The 18741-nt window shown below is 50.6% G+C and overlaps 8 protein-coding genes across 8 annotated transcripts; 3 read left to right on the top strand and 5 right to left on the bottom strand.

Annotated features, from left to right (window-relative positions):
• Window positions 1-1534: 1534 nt before the first annotated feature.
• On the bottom strand, window positions 1535-2482 carry N7496_012332 (NuoB/complex I 20 kDa subunit family protein; the record flags this gene model as incomplete). The annotated part of the gene is made up of 5 exons (XM_056705245.1): window positions 1535-1590; window positions 1643-1717; window positions 1788-2143; window positions 2191-2359; window positions 2422-2482. 5 exons carry the CDS (start codon window positions 2480-2482, stop codon window positions 1535-1537), a joined length of 717 nt encoding a protein of 238 aa, XP_056549143.1.
• A 992-nt stretch (window positions 2483-3474) lies between these two features.
• N7496_012331 (uncharacterized protein) lies at window positions 3475-5950 on the top strand (the record flags this gene model as incomplete). Its single annotated transcript, XM_056705244.1, has 6 exons — window positions 3475-3541; window positions 3633-3746; window positions 3821-4276; window positions 4329-5177; window positions 5229-5311; window positions 5375-5950. 6 exons carry the CDS (start codon window positions 3475-3477, stop codon window positions 5948-5950), a joined length of 2145 nt encoding a protein of 714 aa, XP_056549142.1.
• A 390-nt stretch (window positions 5951-6340) lies between these two features.
• On the bottom strand, window positions 6341-8185 carry N7496_012330 (BRcat and Rcat domain-containing protein; the record flags this gene model as incomplete). The annotated part of the gene is made up of 3 exons (XM_056705243.1): window positions 6341-6454; window positions 6543-6747; window positions 6816-8185. 3 exons carry the CDS (start codon window positions 8183-8185, stop codon window positions 6341-6343), a joined length of 1689 nt encoding a protein of 562 aa, XP_056549141.1.
• Window positions 8186-9365: 1180 nt separating this feature from the next.
• N7496_012329 (ribokinase) lies at window positions 9366-10445 on the top strand (the record flags this gene model as incomplete). The annotated part of the gene is made up of 1 exon (XM_056705242.1): window positions 9366-10445. One exon carries the CDS (start codon window positions 9366-9368, stop codon window positions 10443-10445), a length of 1080 nt encoding a protein of 359 aa, XP_056549140.1.
• A 90-nt stretch (window positions 10446-10535) lies between these two features.
• On the bottom strand, window positions 10536-12315 carry N7496_012328 (Zn(II)2Cys6 transcription factor domain-containing protein; the record flags this gene model as incomplete). The annotated part of the gene is made up of 2 exons (XM_056705241.1): window positions 10536-12041; window positions 12100-12315. 2 exons carry the CDS (start codon window positions 12313-12315, stop codon window positions 10536-10538), a joined length of 1722 nt encoding a protein of 573 aa, XP_056549139.1.
• Window positions 12316-12899: 584 nt separating this feature from the next.
• N7496_012327 (sugar porter family MFS transporter) lies at window positions 12900-14835 on the bottom strand (the record flags this gene model as incomplete). Its single annotated transcript, XM_056705240.1, has 5 exons — window positions 12900-13339; window positions 13393-13537; window positions 13599-13714; window positions 13768-14633; window positions 14717-14835. 5 exons carry the CDS (start codon window positions 14833-14835, stop codon window positions 12900-12902), a joined length of 1686 nt encoding a protein of 561 aa, XP_056549138.1.
• An 884-nt stretch (window positions 14836-15719) lies between these two features.
• N7496_012326 (uncharacterized protein) lies at window positions 15720-16995 on the top strand (the record flags this gene model as incomplete). Its single annotated transcript, XM_056705239.1, has 4 exons — window positions 15720-15873; window positions 15936-16444; window positions 16506-16752; window positions 16811-16995. 4 exons carry the CDS (start codon window positions 15720-15722, stop codon window positions 16993-16995), a joined length of 1095 nt encoding a protein of 364 aa, XP_056549137.1.
• Window positions 16996-17245: 250 nt separating this feature from the next.
• On the bottom strand, window positions 17246-18706 carry N7496_012325 (putative C6 transcription factor; the record flags this gene model as incomplete). The annotated part of the gene is made up of 1 exon (XM_056705238.1): window positions 17246-18706. One exon carries the CDS (start codon window positions 18704-18706, stop codon window positions 17246-17248), a length of 1461 nt encoding a protein of 486 aa, XP_056549136.1.
• Between the last annotated feature and the right edge of the window lie 35 nt (window positions 18707-18741).

Raw genomic sequence — 18741 nt, 5'->3', positions numbered from 1 at the left:
TTCGCAAGACTTTCTGCATCTACGAATCGTAACAATTACTGTGCCCCGCCTATACTGTACATACTTTTGTCCAGTGGGTCCCCACAATAGTAGTTGGTTGAGTACATGGTCTCCCCTCGATTAAGGCGCAGCCGCAATTAAAATATAGAGGGTTTCTCAAGAGGCTTACATGCTAATCTGTCTAATCTCTAACTAGCTAAGTTAGTTAGGTTAGTTACCAGAAATGATGACTAAACGGAGTTTAGGGGCGACCTAATATTGCGGAATAACGGTCGCAGTTGTGTATACTAATCAGTATTTCAGATCCACATCGTGCAATCTTACATTAGGAGCTGATGCTATCAAACGGATCTTCTCGAAACAAGGCAACGGAGCATCCCAGATTGGATTTGCAGAGATGGACTAAATAGTACTCTTGCTCATCCTAATTAGGAATAGTTGTCGAGCTGACGCAGAATTCATGAAATCCGGAAGATCGCGGTGCAAACAAAACAAATATGACGTTATGTCCCGGGTGTCAGAGAGATGTTCCTGTGCCCGCAATCTAACTTCACTGAATTAACTTAACCTCAATCTAGCCCCTTTCACGTACGATTACCTATAGTCTAGAGCCCACTACCCTCGGCGGAAATCTGACAACCGTTTCGACATGATCATGCTCCCTGAGCATCGGGGTGAGCGACCCGTAGTCATGATTCTGCGGGTTTGCATAATGGTCGTTCAGCGCCTGTTCACCCATACCGCAATCCCGTACTCCTTAATCGCTGCCGACGCCATCGCTTCCTCTAGGTACGGCTCACAAACAGGTAGGGTTTTCAAGTCTTCGGGTTTTGCAATCTCCACTAAGCACAATTACTATATTAGCTAATGACAGCTCATTGCTATTTGGGGGCCATCCATTCGTCTAAGACCGAGCGTGGTTCTTCACCTAATCATGGGGCAAAGAATATTATGCTAGTCTGCGAATGGTGTTAACGTGAGTATTCCGTAGCCACTAGATCCTAGCGGATCTGATTGTCTACTAGTGTATATACGTAGAAGTAGGCCCACAAAACTCAGCCTTCGCGCTCCGCTTAGAGAACACGTACCCCCGCCGTTGCGTGTTTGTCGCGGGGCAAAGCATTTCCTAGGCTCGTAACGTATTGCTTCCATCTCCCCTCCAAGACCTTTGTCTCCTCTCCAAAATCCCCTCTTTCTTATATACCCATGGTCACACTTGCTGTCTTCATGAGTCAACTATGTCTGTCCCTAAAGAATACACTGTTGGTTGGATTTGCGCCATTAGTACAGAGTAGCAATGTGTACAAAGCAGGTGTAGTTCAGTCCGGGAGATATTTTTGGTCCAACACAAAGCCATAATACTGACTCACTTGATGCTGGTCCGATGTGCTTAGACTTATATCAGTTAGTGGCTATCCATTAAGTCTCCGATCTCGGTCTTTGCTGCCCTAAAAGCAATGAGTTTAAAGGTTTAAAGAAGAGGATTTTGACCCATTCCAAATTTCAAGCTACATATGATATGGAATGCCCACCTCTAGAGATATGATCGCACGCCGTTTGTGGCAAGAGGGCACCGGAAGGATCCAGATTCTGCATAAAGTCGTAACCCACGTCCTCCAAACCTAACGCCTGTACCACATACGCGTTACCCGAGTCCCCCGAATCTTCTTCTGAATCAGAAATATTCCGTAAACCAAGGCTTCAGCAGTTGGAGGACCTTTCAATGTGTTCAATAGTCAGTCGGGCACAACATGTACCATATATAAGCTGGGGGATATGCCACTCACATCCGGGAACGTAGACGTCAACAGGCACAACTCGATCGCAACCTCGGACAACGGAGTAGCTGTAGTGATAATATCCGCCACCGTTTGCACAGCTGCCCATGCTGATGACATATCGTGGCTCAGGCATCTGGTTGTAGACCTGACGAAGTGCTGGTGCCATTTTGTTGGTGAGGGTTCCTGCGACAATCATAAGGTCTGACTGGCGCGGCGAAGCACGAAACAAAAGGCCCAGTCGACCAACGTCGTACCGCGGTCCGGCGACATGCATCATCTCCACGGCGCAGCAGGCAAGGCCGAAGGTCATCGGGTAGAGGGAGCTCTCGTGAATCCAGTTGGCGACTTTATCGAGGGTGGTCCTGAACATCCACCACGTTCGTCAGCTCTTGTAGCAAAAACAGCTAACCTTTGGGTCACCAACAGGGCATATTGGACCATGCTAGTTGATGCTTCCTCGCTAGGTAGAGCGGCGTCCTTTCGAACTTGTCCACTGGCGGTCAGGGCATGCTTCAGTCGTTGACCTTGCACCGGAACCTGGCTGGCTATGGTGAACATGTTTGGAGACCATTGTCGGGCTTGAGGAATTCGGGAGTCTGTTAGCTTAACCTCGCTGATTTTGCCGGTATCATATACTCACATTTGAGTCCAGTGGCTATCATTGCCCTGGTGAGAGCGGCGCGCATCATGCGTGGGAACATGGTGACAGGATGGGTATCCGAACGTCGGAACAAGGGTTTGTGTAGACCTTGGACAGGAAAGTGGGAAATTGCGACGATTCAGTCAACCCAGATCCGACTCGGTCTGTAGGGAGAATGAAGAAGAAGAAATCAAGCGACCGTGGCCAGGGATCGTTTGATAGGTGATCAAGGAAGTTCCCATAAGGAAGTTCCTCAGAAACAAACAAGCTCATTCACCGAATGATGCTTCACCCCTGGACATTTCTCCAATTTTTGCAGCAGATACACTAATAATCTGGTCATGAACCGAGTCGCTCCTACCAAATGGCACAAATCTCGCTCAGAAAGGGATTGATAGAAGTATATTATACTTCCCGATGAGGTATATCTTACGAATATAGGGTCAATACAACAAAATAGTTATTTTACCTCTTTCCGTGAGCAAAGCTGGAGGTAATATGTGTAAATTACCGTAACATTATCATAGAGCTAAAGAATTCGTCAAAGAGAATACCGTATTGAGTAGCTTCATATCCTTAAAAGCAAAAAGGCCATTCCAACTGGACAATTCGACAAGCCAATCCTCATGGCTCGAGAGTTCCCCACATGAGCTGATGCCTACACTCTATCCCCAAGTTGCTCTGGTTGGTCTCCACTTGGCGGGTGTTGCCTGACAAGTGGCCAGGCAGCAGCCCCTAACAGCCTGATCTTTCAGGCCAACAACACTGCCGCATGTCTCATAGTTGACACTTAAAAAGCCGACGAGCTCAACTCACTTTCTCTTTCTCTCTCTAATATTCTTGCATCAATCGCATCTTTCCTTCTTCCTCCTTCACGGTCTGGTACTTGGTGCATAGCGTTGGAGTTTCAGCTTTTCTCTCAACACCCTTCGACCACGCTACTCCACACGCCCTCGTATTCCCTCGGCCTTGGCCATCTCATCTCCCCCTTTCCCCCCAACCTGACTTTATTTCCCCATACATCCTGTCGCTATTTTCTTGAACACACACACAATGGCTCCTCGATCATTCAAAAATACGGTCATGGCCGTCAGTGGCACTTTTCCGGGCTACAAGCAGGGTAAGGAGCTGAGCGCGGGTCTCGGGGGATACCGACTGACCCCACGCGAAAAGTGGAGATGAGGCTGATTTTCCGTGTTTTCTCCTTGCAGCTGATATTAAAGCTCTCGTGGAAAAGCATGGTGCTACGTTTAGCTCTTCGGTTACCGATCAGTGTACTCACTTGATTACTACGCCCAAGGATGTTGAGAAGAAGGGTACCAAATGTGAGCATTGACCTGACAATTTAATTTACCAGTTTATTGTCCTGGAGATTTTGATGTTGACAGATTGATTCTAGACCAAGCAGCTTCCAACTCTGCCACTTGTCAAATTGTGTCGATTGACTGGCTAGTGGAATCAGCGGCCAAGAAGAAGCCCATTGCTGAAAAGCCGTATCTGCTAGATGCGGGCACTACCGCTGATGTCGCTGCTGCTGATGGAGCCGATGACACCAAGCAAAATGTAAAGAGGCCAACTCGCAAAGCTGCGACAAAGGCCGCCGACAAGGATTCCAATGATGCCGACGGCCAGGACGCCAATGGGGATGACAAAAAAGCCGTCAAGAAGGGCGCCAAGTCTGCGTCTGCGACAAAAGCTGATAAAAAGCGGGCCATCAAAGATGAAGATGATGAAGATGAAGCTGAAGACAAGGCCAAGGTCACCAAGAAGCTGAAGAGTTCGCAAAAAGCTTCTTCCAAATCTGTGGTTGTCCCCGTGGATGAGAATTTCATCTACGAGAAGCCCAACTTCAAGAGTGAGTGACCAGCTTTGCTACCTTGATTCTTAATATTGACAGTTCCGAACAGATCCCCAGGTCTACATTGACAAATCGAACTTGATCTGGGACGCCACTCTGAACCAGACAAACTCCACTGCCAACAACAATAAGTTCTACCGCATTCAGATCCTGACTACTCCGGATACCAAGAACTTCGTGGCCTGGACCCGCTGGGGACGCGTCGGTGAGAACGGCCAGTCTGCATGCCTTGGCGATGGCTCCCTAGACAGCGCGAAGAAGAACTTTGAAAAGAAATTCAAGGACAAGAGCGGTCTTGCATGGAAAGACCGTCTCAGCACTCCTCGGAATAACAAGTACACTTTCCTCGAGCGCAACTATGAAGAGGACGACGAAGAGGCCGAAAAGGAGAAGGAAAAGAAGGCTGTCAAGAAGGAGCCCACCGATGACAGCCCCCCTGTGGAGAGCAAGCTGGAGAAGCCAATCCAGGACCTGATGGCCTTCATCTTCAACCAGCAACACATCAATTCCGCACTGGCATCGATGTCTTACGATGCCCAGAAGCTCCCCCTGGGCAAGCTCAGCGAGAGAACTCTTAAGGCGGGTTTCTCTGTGCTTAAAGAGCTGGCCGAGTTGCTGGTCGATCCATCCCTCGCGATTTCCCGCTATGGCACTACCCTTGGACCTGCTCAAGAGAGCTTGAGCAACCGGTACTTCACCCTGATTCCCCATGTCTTCGGCCGCCAACGACCCCCGGTCTTGGTCTCAGACGCTATGATCCGGAAGGAAGTCGAGCTTCTGGAGGCATTGACGGATATGGATGTTGCGAACGAGATCTTGAAGGACTCAAAGCAGGCAGACGAAGTACACCCGCTGGATCGTCAGTTCCAGAGTCTGGGCATGGAGGAGATGACACGCCGTAAGTACAATATTGCCTGGTACTACAAGATTTCAAACTAACAATTCCAAGTGGACCCCGAATCAACCGAGTTCAGCGAGCTATCTGACTACCTGAACAACTCCCGCGGCGCCACACACAACCAGGAGTACCAGGTACATCCCCCTCCCTCCATCCCCTTGCCCTCTTTTCAAACCAAACACACTAACCAAACCCAGGTAATCGACATTTTCCGCATCGAACGCCAAGGCGAAACAGACCGCTTCACCTCCTCCCCCTTCTCGAAGCTCGAAAACAGCGACCGCCGCCTCCTCTGGCACGGCTCCCGCAGCACCAACTTCGGCGGCATCCTCAGCCAAGGACTCCGCATCGCACCCCCCGAAGCCCCCGTCAACGGCTACATGTTCGGCAAGGGCGTCTACCTCGCCGACACATCCAGTAAATCCGCCAACTACTGCTGTGCCTGGAACAGCGCCAACACGGGCTTACTCTTGCTCTGCGACGCCGAGCTGGGTGCTCCCATGTTCGAACTCGCCCGTAGCGACTACCATGCTGGGGAGAATGCGAAGAGTGAGGGGAAGATTGCTACGTTGGGTATGGGTCGTGATATCCCCGGTGGTTGGAAGGATGCGGGCGTTGTGAATGGGAATTTGGAGGGGGTCAAGATTCCGGATGTGGGTGTTGGGTCGGTGCAAAGGGAGGATGCGCATGTGTACTTGCAGTACAATGAGTACATCGTTTATGATGTTGCTCAGATTCGGCAGCGGTATTTATTTTATGTTCACATGCGCTGAGTGATGTGGAGAGGAGAGGCGTGGGTGCGCTTCCAGCTGGATGTTGTCTTCTGGCGTTTGACAAAACTGATATCGGGCCTTGCACTGCGATGGAGTTGAGATTTATCGGTTCGGGAAATGTTCTTTATTTTTTAGCTCATCGGCTATGTTTCAATGGATATCAATGTATTTCTAAACATGATTGAAACAGGACTGGTAGCATGGAAGGAGTTCAGAATGTCGCTTCATGACATAAGATATTTTTCATGAGATAGGCATAGTGAAGTGCAATGGTAAGATATCCACTCGCTTCTAAGAGGTGTATGATAAAAATGCAAAGAATAGAAATGCTCAAGTCTCCCGCCCATCCAGCCTCAAAATACTCATAATCGGCGCATCACATCAGTTCCATCAAATCCCAACCACAAAAGCCTCCATATCGACCGAGCGGACATCGGAGAGCGACTGATCAGAGACGGTTTCGTCTGCACCGAACACACGCCCGCAGTCTACAATCTGGACATTCTAAAATGAACTCTTCCATGATTGTATTGCATATTTCGCACGCGTGTTCACCCTCGATAAGCGGCCATCGTTCAGGGTGGTCACAGACCTGGCCTTGGCGGATTCTGTTCACAACCCGTTGGACTGCTTGTGGATTTGCAGCCGCTGGCCGAGCCACTTGTGCGTTCTGCGGGGCTTGCCGAGCAGCAACCACTTCTGCTCGCTCGACGAGTCGAGTTTCGTCCCATGTTGCGCATTCGCAAGTCTTCCACCGTTTGGCGCAGGCGTAACAGAATTCGTACCCGCAACGGCAGCTGATGATCAATCATTTCGTTAGTCACCTGGATTTCTAGAGCACGACCTTATTATAGAGCATACGTACGTAATGTGGTTGCAGCCAGTGTTCAATTCAACGACATGACCGCACCGACAGCGTTGCCAGTTTTGCTCAGCTGCAACGTCTAGAAGGTCATCATCCGCCGTTCGGCATCGCCCCTTGTGGGACTCCCTCTTGCAGATTGTGCAAGTCTTTGCTTGACACTTTCCGCAAGTTCCGACGTAGCCAGATACGCGATCTGGCAGGATGTACGCGGAGCACGTCCTGTTGGAGCAATACGTCTTTTCCGGGTCCGCACGCTCGATGCATTTTTCTTCATATCTGCGCGTCAGATCCGGGCCGATAAGCACGCTGATAATTGAAAGTGGGAGGGTCATGCGGCAGCACCGCGGGGGAAACAGCGACTCGTCGATGATAGATTGTTCAACAAGTTGAACCAGGCAGACCGCACAGTAGTGGTGCGCACATGGCGCTTGGATGATATCAATTTCGTCGCTGGCATCATTACATGCGACGCACACACACTGTGGAGCAGTCGAGAGATGCTGCAGCTTAGCCATAGAAGATGGCTCAGGCGACTCGCCTCTCTTGCGCTTGTTGATGCCTGCCTCACTTGATTCACAGTCCGGGGGATCTTGAGACGGTTTCACTCGCTTAGATGCCTCGGAGGCATCAGGGCTTTCAGACCGAACTCTCTTTCGCGCGGTAGGGCAGTTTGGCCCCGCAGCCGTACTCGATCCAGCAGTAGCACTTGGACCAGCGAGTGCTGCGTTCATTTGATAAATCCTCTCTCCGTCGAAAGGCACCGAGTCAGTTTCTTGGACCCTCCCACCCATCCGAGCAAGACGCAGGGCCAATTGGCGATCGGCACGTGCTCTAGCTTCCTCTTGCTGGAACAACGTGATTGCTGCTCCGTCATCGCGAACGGCTCGATCAAGGCTTCTGGCCATGGCGATATCGATCTCGAGCTGCTCTTGGTTCCCGAGCTCTTGATCCCACTCCTCAAGAGCGACCTCAATATCACTGGGGCCCAGTCTCGGCTGCTTGCCCTTTGTCGTACTCATCATTTCATTGAAGTCCTGATGCAGAAGTTGGCTGATAAGGGCTGCTGATTCGGGGTCGATAGTTAATAACGGACGTGCGGGGGTTGATGTGGTGGTCTGGCTTTCCTGGGCCTTGGTCGTACCTCCGATGGAGTGGGAAACTCCATTGGAAGTAGGAAGACCTGCGGGCGTGGGTGGGTTTGTGGAAATAGGCGGCACCGAGGGAAAAGGTTCCTTTGTAGGAGGGGGTGTATCGGGAGAACGGGGCTCACTTGCTGGAGCAGGCATCACAGTCGAGGTGGCCGGAGGTGAGAGCTTAGATGCAGAGGGTGGTGATGTTGAGGAAGACGCTTTCTCTTCGGTATCCGACATCCTGACAGTGTATAAGTTGACTTGAGATCAATATTCTGATAGAATCTCGAGAAGAGTGATGATTTTGGATGGAGGAGGGATGGGAAGGGGGAAAGGTGGAGGTTGGAGAAGGTGAAGTTCAATCGTGGAGGAGTGGTGAGCTATCTCTCACTTCACCCCCCTTCCTTTTACGCCCCGCCGAGGACGACCATACCTCTGACCCTTGGATACAGTAGTCAAGTGACCTACATGAATCGGTTCAAAAATTAGATGGTTTTAAAAATACACCATTTCTCGTAAACGCGACATCGTCGTGTCTATCAATCTGGGATGACAGCCAGACCATGTTCTGTATAAGCCCCAGGCGGTCGCCATGTAGTCATTAAAGCTACGTTCCAGTGGAATATTGTGCTTTTGAAATTATCATATTATATTGAAGAGTATCTTCCACTTCGAAATGTTGGTATGATCTATGAAGCGCATGGCATCGAAAATGATGCCGTAGACTACCTCACGAGTGCGTATCATTGGTTTTAAGCGAGCAACAGCTAATCCTCCTTGCCCAAGGAGTTCCAGGGACCGTGAGTGTCACAATGATAATGATAAGAATCCTTTGATCTTGGCCTGGAGTGGTCGTAGTGCAATTGAGTGTCTCATTTCTGGGATTTTCCGGCTGGGGAAAGAGTATACAAAGTCTTGGCATCTCAATCTACGTCTTTCCTTTATCAGGTTAGCGTACTCCTCGACGAATCCCCGGATCTCGGAGCTCTCTAGTCTCTAGTAATCTACAAGACATCCTCATTTACCCCATGAAATGCTGTCCCCCTCATTACCGAAGACAAACGCAACACCCCCACAACCCGTTCGAGTCGAAGCCGAGGACAATCCCGATCGGGAACCCGAGACGCGAGGCGCTAAACCATACATGGTGATTAGCCGGGGCACTAACCGCTTTTGTCGAGGCATAGCCTACGCGCGCCTTCTTTGGTGAGTGTTTTCTCGGTGAGTACCTCGATATTATTTCACGATAACCAAAGCAAAAAAGAATGGGGTGGATTACTTATAGCATTGCAAGGGCCTAGATTGAGATTTAACCCCTCCTCTGTGATTTTCAGAATTGTCTTCTCCAACATTCATCACTCGATATATCGCTGCACTCTCCACTTGCACACAACCAGCAAGACAGCATACAATCGCCAAAATGGGCATCAAATCCACAATGACCACCCAACCACACATCTGCGTCATCGGCTCCCTAAACATCGACTTCGTAACGTCAACCCCCCGCTGCCCGGGCGCCGGCGAAACCCTCACAGCAACCTCCCTGACCGTCACAGCCGGCGGCAAAGGCGGAAACCAAGCCACAGCCTGTGGCCGCGCCTCCTTCACAACGAACACCACCCAAGACGCATCCGTCAGCATGATCGGCGCCGTCGGCGCAAACGACGTCTACTACTCGACCCTCCTCAGACCCGCGCTGGAGAAATCAGGCGTTAGCACGGCGGATATTGAGGAGTCGAGTGTGGCGCAGACGGGTTCGGCGACTATTATCGTTGAGGAGGGTGCTGGAGGCGAGAATCGGATTCTCGTTGTGCCTGGCGCTAATCATGCGGGCGTTATGGGGGATGTTGGGGCCATTGTGGATGTTGTTAGAGGCCAGAGTGTTAGACCTGGTGTTATTGTTTTGCAGGGTGAGATTCCCAGGGAGACTACGTTGGGGTTGTTGGAGTATTTTAATGGTGGCGGTGTTGGGTTGGGAGAGGAGAAGGTCCATGTTGTGTTTAATCCAGCGCCTGTTTATCCGGAGGGGATTTCTTTGCAGGCGTTGAAGCATACTTCGGTGCTTATTATGAATGAGACTGAGGCTGTCCAGATGTCGAGGTCTATTGCGGGGTTGCCCGTTTCTGACTCGACTCAGCCGACGGACTTGGATGATTTGCAGCCTGAGGAGCTGGCGCCGCGGTTCCATGAGACTGCTGACGTGCAGCTTGTTTTGATTACTTTGGGTGCAAAGGGTGTTTATTACTCGACTCGCAGTGGTCGTCGGGGTGCTGTGCCCGGAATGCGGGTTCCCAAGGTTGTTGATACCACAGCTGCTGGTGACACATTTGTCGGATACTTCTCGACAGCTTTGGCACGGTTCCTCGCCAGAGGAGAGCCCCTGGAGGCATTCGACAGCGAGATCGAGAGCTCCGTGAAGACTGCCAATGCCGCGGCTGCCAAATGTGTCGCTGCGCCAGGTGCAATGCAGAGCATTCCTTTTGCCTATGACCTAGAGTGAAAGAAATATGTGACAACATAGATACTCGAGAAGCTTGATATACAGATTAAAAGGAAGTGGCGTCTTGGAGTATACATGATAGAAATGACATTACATATACATATCATCCGAATCCTCGTCAAATCGTGCAATTTTCCACCCAGATTGAAGCGCTTCTGTCTCGTGGTCCAATTTGATCCCAGTCGTAGCTGTGATCTTGCGGAATATTCCCATCAACACTGCCTGCTGTGACTGGTGGGTCATATCTCGTGCAATCAGTAGGAGACTAGCAACGAGAACAGGATCCCATTGCTCGGGTGACTCATTGCTCGCTGCGATGCCCGCAATTGATTGTGCGTGCCAGATGTGCGACGTAAAGCAGCGTGGCCCCGGTAAAGATTTTAGTAGTCGAGGTTTGTGCCCCAAGAGCAGAAGCGATGTGATGTGATACACAGCATTGGCGACCAGCGCCATGGGTGTAGTGTAGATCAGGATTGGCAGGGCTGAGTCATGATTTGGATCGATCTTGTCTGCTTCGCCACCGCGGACATCCACAATCTGTTGTGCGTCAATCGGGCGCTCGTTATACCATTTCTGGCAGTCGCTCCAGAGAAATGTCCATTGTGACAAAAAATGAGATTGTTGAAGGGCAGGGAATGCTGCGAATTCTGAAGGGGTAGCGGTTTGGGGAAGTGATACGTCGGGGCCACCATAGATGAGGGACAGGCAATGACCGAGCAGACATAGTGCATGCTTGTAGACTTGATTGATGGAGCGTGGTCGAAGAGGGCGGGGTATTTGAATTGGTGAACCGTCGCGGTTGAGGTAGGATTGGAAGGGAATGATTGGTTGTTTCGCGGTGAGGATCGAAGCTGCCAGGTCGAGTCTGAAATGGAGCCAGAAGACTCCCTCTCCTAGCTCCTCTTCCAAGGCGGCCGGGTGTAGCAGGCCACCAGGGGACTGTATGTGCGGTACGAGAATGTTCCTCCAAAGCTGTAGCCCGGACGGTAGAAGATCTTGGAGAAGTAGCAGTACCTGTCCAGCATGCCCGATCACTTGTGATTCTAGGTCAAGACAGTCTTCTGCCTCGCCTCGAAAGCGCAGGCTGCTATCTAGATCGTCGATATGTGACGGAACGGAAATAAGTGGCCGTTGGGTGGCAGCTAAAGCGAGTATCGCTGCCTGCAAAGGCCGGTTTGTTCGAGAAAGTAGGAGGACTTGAATTCCCAGAGCGCAGTCGGGATCTCCGACATCGATCCAAGGGCCAATGTGATAGCGAAAATGTCGGAGAAGGTCTGTTTCATGATTGCTGCTCGATAATGTTGTCGTTCGAGATGATATCTGACCAAGGAGTCGGGGAACACCCTGATTGAACGACTTAAGGGGTTGGAATGACGAAGGTCCTTGATGCGACTCGACGGGCACGTTTGAGGTGAGAATGTGGTTAAAGTCAAGAGCAGTGCGAGTTTCGGGCAGGTCGTGATATACAGTTGCATCTCCAGGATTGGAAATCTCTGATTTTGCGTAGCTACTGGCTCGTAGTTCCGATGCGCGGTCACTGAGCTGTTGAGATTTCTCTTTCGCTGCTGCGCGTGCAGCTGGCGAGTCGTCCACGAACTATATCTCTATCAGCACAACATCCATCATTCGACGCGATGCGAGACCATCCACTTACCGTGATGGTGCCATACACCTGTCTCCCCCCAACACCAGCATCCCCCGACCGAGGCGGCACAAAGGCTAAATCAGCACCATACTTGCAAGTGAAGCCTTTCACCTCACAGTTGGCACATCGCGGCTTCTGTTCATCACATTTTCGTCGTCTTTTCCGGCAGGTTAGACAGCCCGTCCTCACCCTCTGCTTTCCCGCAGGCGTCGGTTTCCGAGGCATGTTTGTTGGACTATAGCGTACATGACCCCAGACGGGGAAGTGAAAGAAGCAAAATGGGCGATCTGGAGGCTCCATACCCCCCAAACGGTGCTCAGACTCTCTGCGGAGGATGCCGTCAAAACGTGCAGGGCGAGTCCATCCAGCCGGGGAAGTGGGGCGGGCCGAAAAGGGCAGGCCGATTCGATGCGGTTGGCTCCGCTTCGGGTTGGGTTTTTTTCCTCTCCCGCATCGTCATTTCTTCTGTGGTGTCGGACGCCACCCGAATGCAAGCCACGATTGACCGGCGATGCTTGATTTTGGGATCGAGTTATGAGAATTATTGAGATGGACTTTGTTTCTGGGGCTTTAGGTGTGGATCCTCTTCCACGTGAATACTTTCTTTAAACAGCAGGTACAGTCATGTGACATCATTCTACTTTTACTTGATATGCATCTCTGTCGCTTTACCTAAAGGGGATATAGAGCTTTTATGGATTGCCATTCGCATTTGTCACGAAAAAAATGCATTAGAACATCCCTGAGTTATCATCTGAATCCATCACAAGACTAAGTATTCATGAGCACCATAGCAAGTATGGCACTTTTTACACAGACTCGATATAATCCGAGCCCTCCTTCTTATCCATATCATGTCCAGTAGCTGATCCCAGTCTCTCGACAAAGGCAGTCAGTCCAACATCGCGCTGGGCCTCGCGTAGAAGCTCGGCATCCTCCTGACCCTTCTTGCTGCCGAAAACCTTGTCCATCTCCTCAAGAGAGGCATTCTTCGTCTCGGGAAGGAAGAACCACACCCAGAGAATGCCGACAAACAGGAAAACAGCGAAGAAAATATAAGTCCCCCACTGCCAAGCCTGCAGCATGGGAGGAACAAAGAAAGCGATGGCAAAGTTGTTGACCCAGTTGCTGGAAGCACCGATCGAGGCACCCTTGGCACGAATGGACAGGGGGAAGATCTCGGAAACGAGAGTCCACGAGCAAGGTCCCCAGGTAGCGCCAAAGCCAGCAATGTAGAGCCAGATAAGAGCTAGGAGGAGTTGTTAGTTGTATTCTGAATTTTTGTTTGGGAGTGTTACATACCAACGGCGGTCCAACCGGCGGCGACGTGTCCAGGCCAGTCGTGCTGGAACTTGGCAACGATGACTCCGACGATGACCATGCTGCAGAACATGACGATCGATCCAACGATGAGCATGGGCTTACGGCCGACCTTGTCAATGATCAACTATAATGAAAAATGTCAGTAGAGTGATCAATGGAAGACTCAAACTCATTATTAAACTCACCATGGCAGGAATAGTCGAAATGAGGAAGACGACGCCAGTGACACCAGTGGCTAGGAGGGCAATAGTGCCACCGGTAAGACCAAGTGACTGGAAAACGTTCGAGGCATAGTAGATGACTGAATGTACATTAGCAACTGAAATCGACTCATTACAGTCTTCCAAAACTTACTGGCATCAATACCACTCCACTGCTGGAAGAACATGATCAACCAGGCAGTAGCGACACGCTTGAAGTTATCCATAGAGCGCACGCAATTGGCATACTGCGCAATCTGGTTCATAAACACACTCTGGCGCTCACGCTCAGCCAGCTTGGGAGCCGACTTGGCAAAGGCGCGCTCCTCAAAGACAGCCTCGGCCTTGATCTCCAGATACTCAATTTGAACGAGCTCATGCTCAACGGGAATCTTGCGCAGCCAGGCAAGAGTCGCCTGAGCCTCTTCATCACGGCCCTGCTTAACCAGCCAACGAGGAGAGAATGGCATGAACCAGATACCGCAAGCCAAGCAAGCAGCAGGGATACCCTGAATAATGGAAGGCAGGCGCCAGGCGAGATCCGACTGGCCCTCGCCAGTTCCACCGATATAGTTGCTTCCATAGCCAACCCAAAAAGAAATCATAATTCCGAGGATAGTCGCGAGCTGGTAGAAAGAGACCAGCAGACCGCGCATCTCGGGGGCAGCAAGCTCTGCATTATAGAGAGGACCGACACCACTGAACAGACCGACACCGAGACCGGTGAAGAATCGACCGGCGTACAAGCAAGCAGGGTTACCAACGGTGGCACCGACATAGAGATATGATCCGAGAATTACCCAGCAGCAGGCAATGAACATGGTGTACTTGCGGGAGATGATTTCGCCGAGAACACCAGCGGAAAGAGAGCCGATGATACCTCCAACTTGGAGAATGGAGGTCAACCAACCGGTCGCAGTTGAGGAGGCCACAACGGTCGGGAAGTTCTCTGTAAAGCGGGTCATCACAAGACTTTGTCCGAGGACACCTTGTTGATAGCCATATTCGAAACCGCCAAGACTGTATTCGAGGTTAGCATTTGAAGAAAAATTGTCCTAAGACATTGTGCCGAGGACGTAGTCGGCATCATAAGATAAACATACGAGGCGAAGAATGCGATAAAGAGAACCTTGGGGTTGTCAAAAATCGACTGCCACATGGACTTCTTTGCGATTTGCAGACGCGGAGTCTCCTCCACATCCACCGAAGTTCGGTCGGCCATTGTGCAAATATGAGTTCGGCCCGAGATCAACTAACTCCTGAACAGATTGAAGAGAGAAGGAACAAAACGAGGATATCTCTTCGCACAGAAGAAGGGATGAATTATCGAGGACGATCTTCAATCTTCAAGAAAACATAGCGGGGCGGAGATGCGTGTTATATGTGTTTTTTTTCTTGGACCATATGCCCTGCAAGAAAACTTAAAAGGTCTACCCCGGGCTCGGCCTCCCGAGAAAAATCGCGTGGCCCCGGAAAAAGAGGAAACGCGGAGGCAAACGAAGTGCGGAGGACCACCAGACTAATCCCCAAAAGACCCTGAACGGAGGCTATGATACCTTCTTTGGGCGAGTCTTAGCTAAGGAGTCTCGCTAAGTGGGGCGACAGCTTAACCGAGCGGGCGGCGTTTGGCTGAGAGTTTGTTGCATCCCCACGGACCCTGGCCGGCGTATTCAGGGTTTCAGCCAATGACGGCGATTCTTATACAGCCTAATGCCCCCAGGGGTGAGACTAGCACCTGCAGATGGTGGAATAAGCCGTCGTCTGATGGTCTGCTTTGGGAAGTCGGAGGCACTGCCCTTCTCTTTTGGAAAGTCAATGCGGGGAGATCGTGGAGGCTCGTGGAGTATGCGGAGAGCGATCGTGCGGATATTCGATGTCATGGAATTCAATTTTATGGGGAGAATGGAGAGAATCGGCAGCGGCCGATGAAACGATGGGCAGGCAACAGGTTTGGAGCAGATATAAAGGTTTCGGCGAGAGAAGGGAGGAGAGAAAAGTTGAGTCTAGAGTGCTGTTGGGCTTTTTTGAGACTTTCTGTGGCTGATTGGGTCGAAATTTGACTATATTGCCTCAAAAGAGAACAAAAACATCGCATAAATTGACATCATGCATTGGCGCGTTTCTTTGTCAGCGCTCTCTCTCGCTGCTGGGGCATTCGCTAAGCACTATGCCATTATGGACAACGATTGGTATACCGCCGGATTCGTGCCTTATCTGATCGCTCTGGACGGAGATATTGACGTTCTAGCCTTAGCCTCGGGTAAGCATTTACCACATTTACCGCGGTGGACACAAAAGAAATACGCTAACCATTCCCCCTAGATACCGCCAACAGCTGGCAGCCACAGGTAGCACTACACGCCGTTGCTACACTCGAAGCCGGCAATTTGAGCTGCATTCCCGTCTATCCAGGCGCCACATGGCCTTTGATCAACACTCCCGAGCGCTTCCAAGCATGGGAAACTACCCACGGCAAACTGCCTTGGGAGGGTGCATTTGCACCGGAGAATGCGACTGCTGAAGCTGCGGGCAATGATCCTACTTCGGGAGATCCCAACCGTATTGTCAAGGCCGCCTTCAAGGAAGGGTTCCCCAAGGGCAGGCCCAATAACTCGACCTCTGCTGCAAACTTTATGGTTGAGATGGTGCACAAGTATCCTGGTCAGGTTTCTATTTATTCCGCCGGTGCCTTGACAAATGTCGCATTGGCTGTGCGCATGGACCCCGAATTTGCCTCGCTTGCTAAGCAGCTTGTCATTATGGGCGGATACGTTGATTTGAACATGCTCGAGGCTACTGGCAGTATTATGTTGGCTGATTACCAGTCAGATGTAAGCTTTCGTCTGATAGAAGAAAATGTGGTTTCACATATACTAACTTTTGAATCTACAGATCAACCTCATGATCGATCCTGAGGCTTCCAAGATTGCATTGACAGCCGATTTCCCCAACATTACCATCGCCGGCAATGTGGCCAACCAAGTGTTCCCTACTCAAAAGTTTGTTGACGAGGTCAAGACTGCCGACAATGCCTACGCTCAGCTCTTTGCCAAGTACTACGACCTCTCTTTCCCCTTCTGGGATGAGACCGCGGCAGCTCTGATGGTTGATCCCACAATCGCCACTAATCAGACATCTGGTATGGAGTACTCCAAGAAAAGTTATTAATTATAGATCTAACAGTTATATTTTAACAGTTTACCTCGATGTTGATACCAGCTATGGTAGCCCCAACTACGGTAACATCCACGTTTACCAGAAAGCTCTTGCTCCCGGTGGCATTCGTGAGGTCAACTATGTTTTCGAGGTTGATGCCAAGAGACTCACTGAGCGGATTAAGCACTCCTTGATGCACCCCAAGGCCTGTGCCGACCTCGAGTGAACATCAGCTCGAGGCCGTCATAATCTGTTGGCAAGTATGGGGGCATAAGACAGAAGGATGATCATATAGACACTGTAAATATCCCAGTTTAAAGTACTTTGAGACAATATGTATATTACAGGAATACTCAGCGACCGGTCCCGAGTATTCTGACAGGGAGATTCAACTGGACATCTAGATACACAAAATTTGGGTATCAACCATTTATCAGAAAAACCGGGGGAAAACCCCAAACACTCGTATTCACATCTCAAATCGCTGATAAAATTTCACCCGGCTCATATCCCCACGCTCGCTCAAGATCCTTCAACCTCCATAACGCACCCCAGCCAGTCGTCTCCTCAACAATCTTGAACAACTTCGCCACCTCAATGTGTTCACTGTGGTGGCTGAGAAGTTTCCCCGCAATATACAACGGTTGAATAGCATTGATAAGATTCCCAGAGTGAGGATTCGTCAAAGAAATCCCACAGACTCGGCGCGCGTGCCACACAGATGAGTAATGTGGCTTGGCCGGAGGCAGAATTTTCTCAGGGGGTTTCATATCCAACATCATTATGCAAGCAGCGTGATAAAGTTGATTTCCCGAGATAGCAGCCCAGTGTGCGAAAAGGATTTCAGGGAATATTTGACCCCCGCCGATTCCGGTTGTTTTAATGGGTAACATGGCTGGGGGTCTGTTCTCAAGCCAGAATTGCAGCTCTTCCCATAGACAGGTCCACTGCTCGGCGAAGGGGCGTGTGTCTTCGACCATCTCGCCTAGTTCCACGTGTCTGGTTTGACGGCAGGATAAATCACACGTCTTTGCGCAGAGATATACTGCCCAGTTTGCATGCATATCTGGAGATGCACAGCCGTCTTGGTAGAACATGTCTCGAATCATGAGTTCCCTTTCCCTGGGACTTGCGGTCTCCGGTACGGCGGGAACCCATTTCTCCAAGGGGAGCACGGTGGACTCGGCGCCCCCGGAAATGATCGCACCGCACAGTTCCATGCGCGCATAGGTCCAGAAGGTAGCAGAAAGGTGGCCACCAGATAAACCGTTCACGTTGAAGGAGTCAAAAAGAGCGGCACATCCTTCGACGTGCCTCCTCCAGTCGCGTGGACTAACGGACATGAGCTCCATTACCGCAAGAATGCAAACCGTTACCAAGACATTCGGATCTTTCGCTTGAAGTAAAGGCGCTAGTAACCGGATCGACTCTTGGTAAAGTTCCAGACTATCGTATGCCTTATCAAGACAGGCCTTCCGCTCAGTCTGACGAGCGGAGAATGCAAGAATAGCATAAAACAAAGCGGGCGACCGCTGCGCAAGAATCGGAATGTGAACGCCAAAATGACGCGACTCGTCAAATTTATCCAGATAAGGCGCGCATTCGGTGATCCAGTTTTTGAGGTAGAAAATGAGTCGGATTTTAGGAATAGAGACTCTTGTGAAATCTAACGTTGGTCGGGATTTCGTGGGCCCATCTGGTTGTTCTGAAGGAACTGGTGATGTGTATTCACCGGGATCGAGGCTGGCAACGGATGAAAAGAGCACACAGCGGAGCTCCTCTTGTAATTCGAGGAAACGTGGATTTGCGGCATACTCGTCTGCACTGGAAAATGTCCCTGGCGATAAGAAAGCCTCTTCTTCAAATAGTGGGGCGGCGTTATTGAAGGATTCTGACATCCTTGTGTCCGGTATGACAGTTGCAACAGGCTCATCCATGTTGAGAGATAGTGGCATGAGAAGTCTGGGGTAGA

The sequence above is a fragment of the Penicillium cataractarum genome (assembly GCF_028827025.1).
Source record: "Penicillium cataractarum strain IBT 29864 chromosome Unknown utg000010l, whole genome shotgun sequence".
Lineage (NCBI taxonomy): Eukaryota > Fungi > Ascomycota > Eurotiomycetes > Eurotiales > Aspergillaceae > Penicillium > Penicillium cataractarum.
This window is presented reverse-complemented; position numbering and strand designations above follow the sequence as displayed.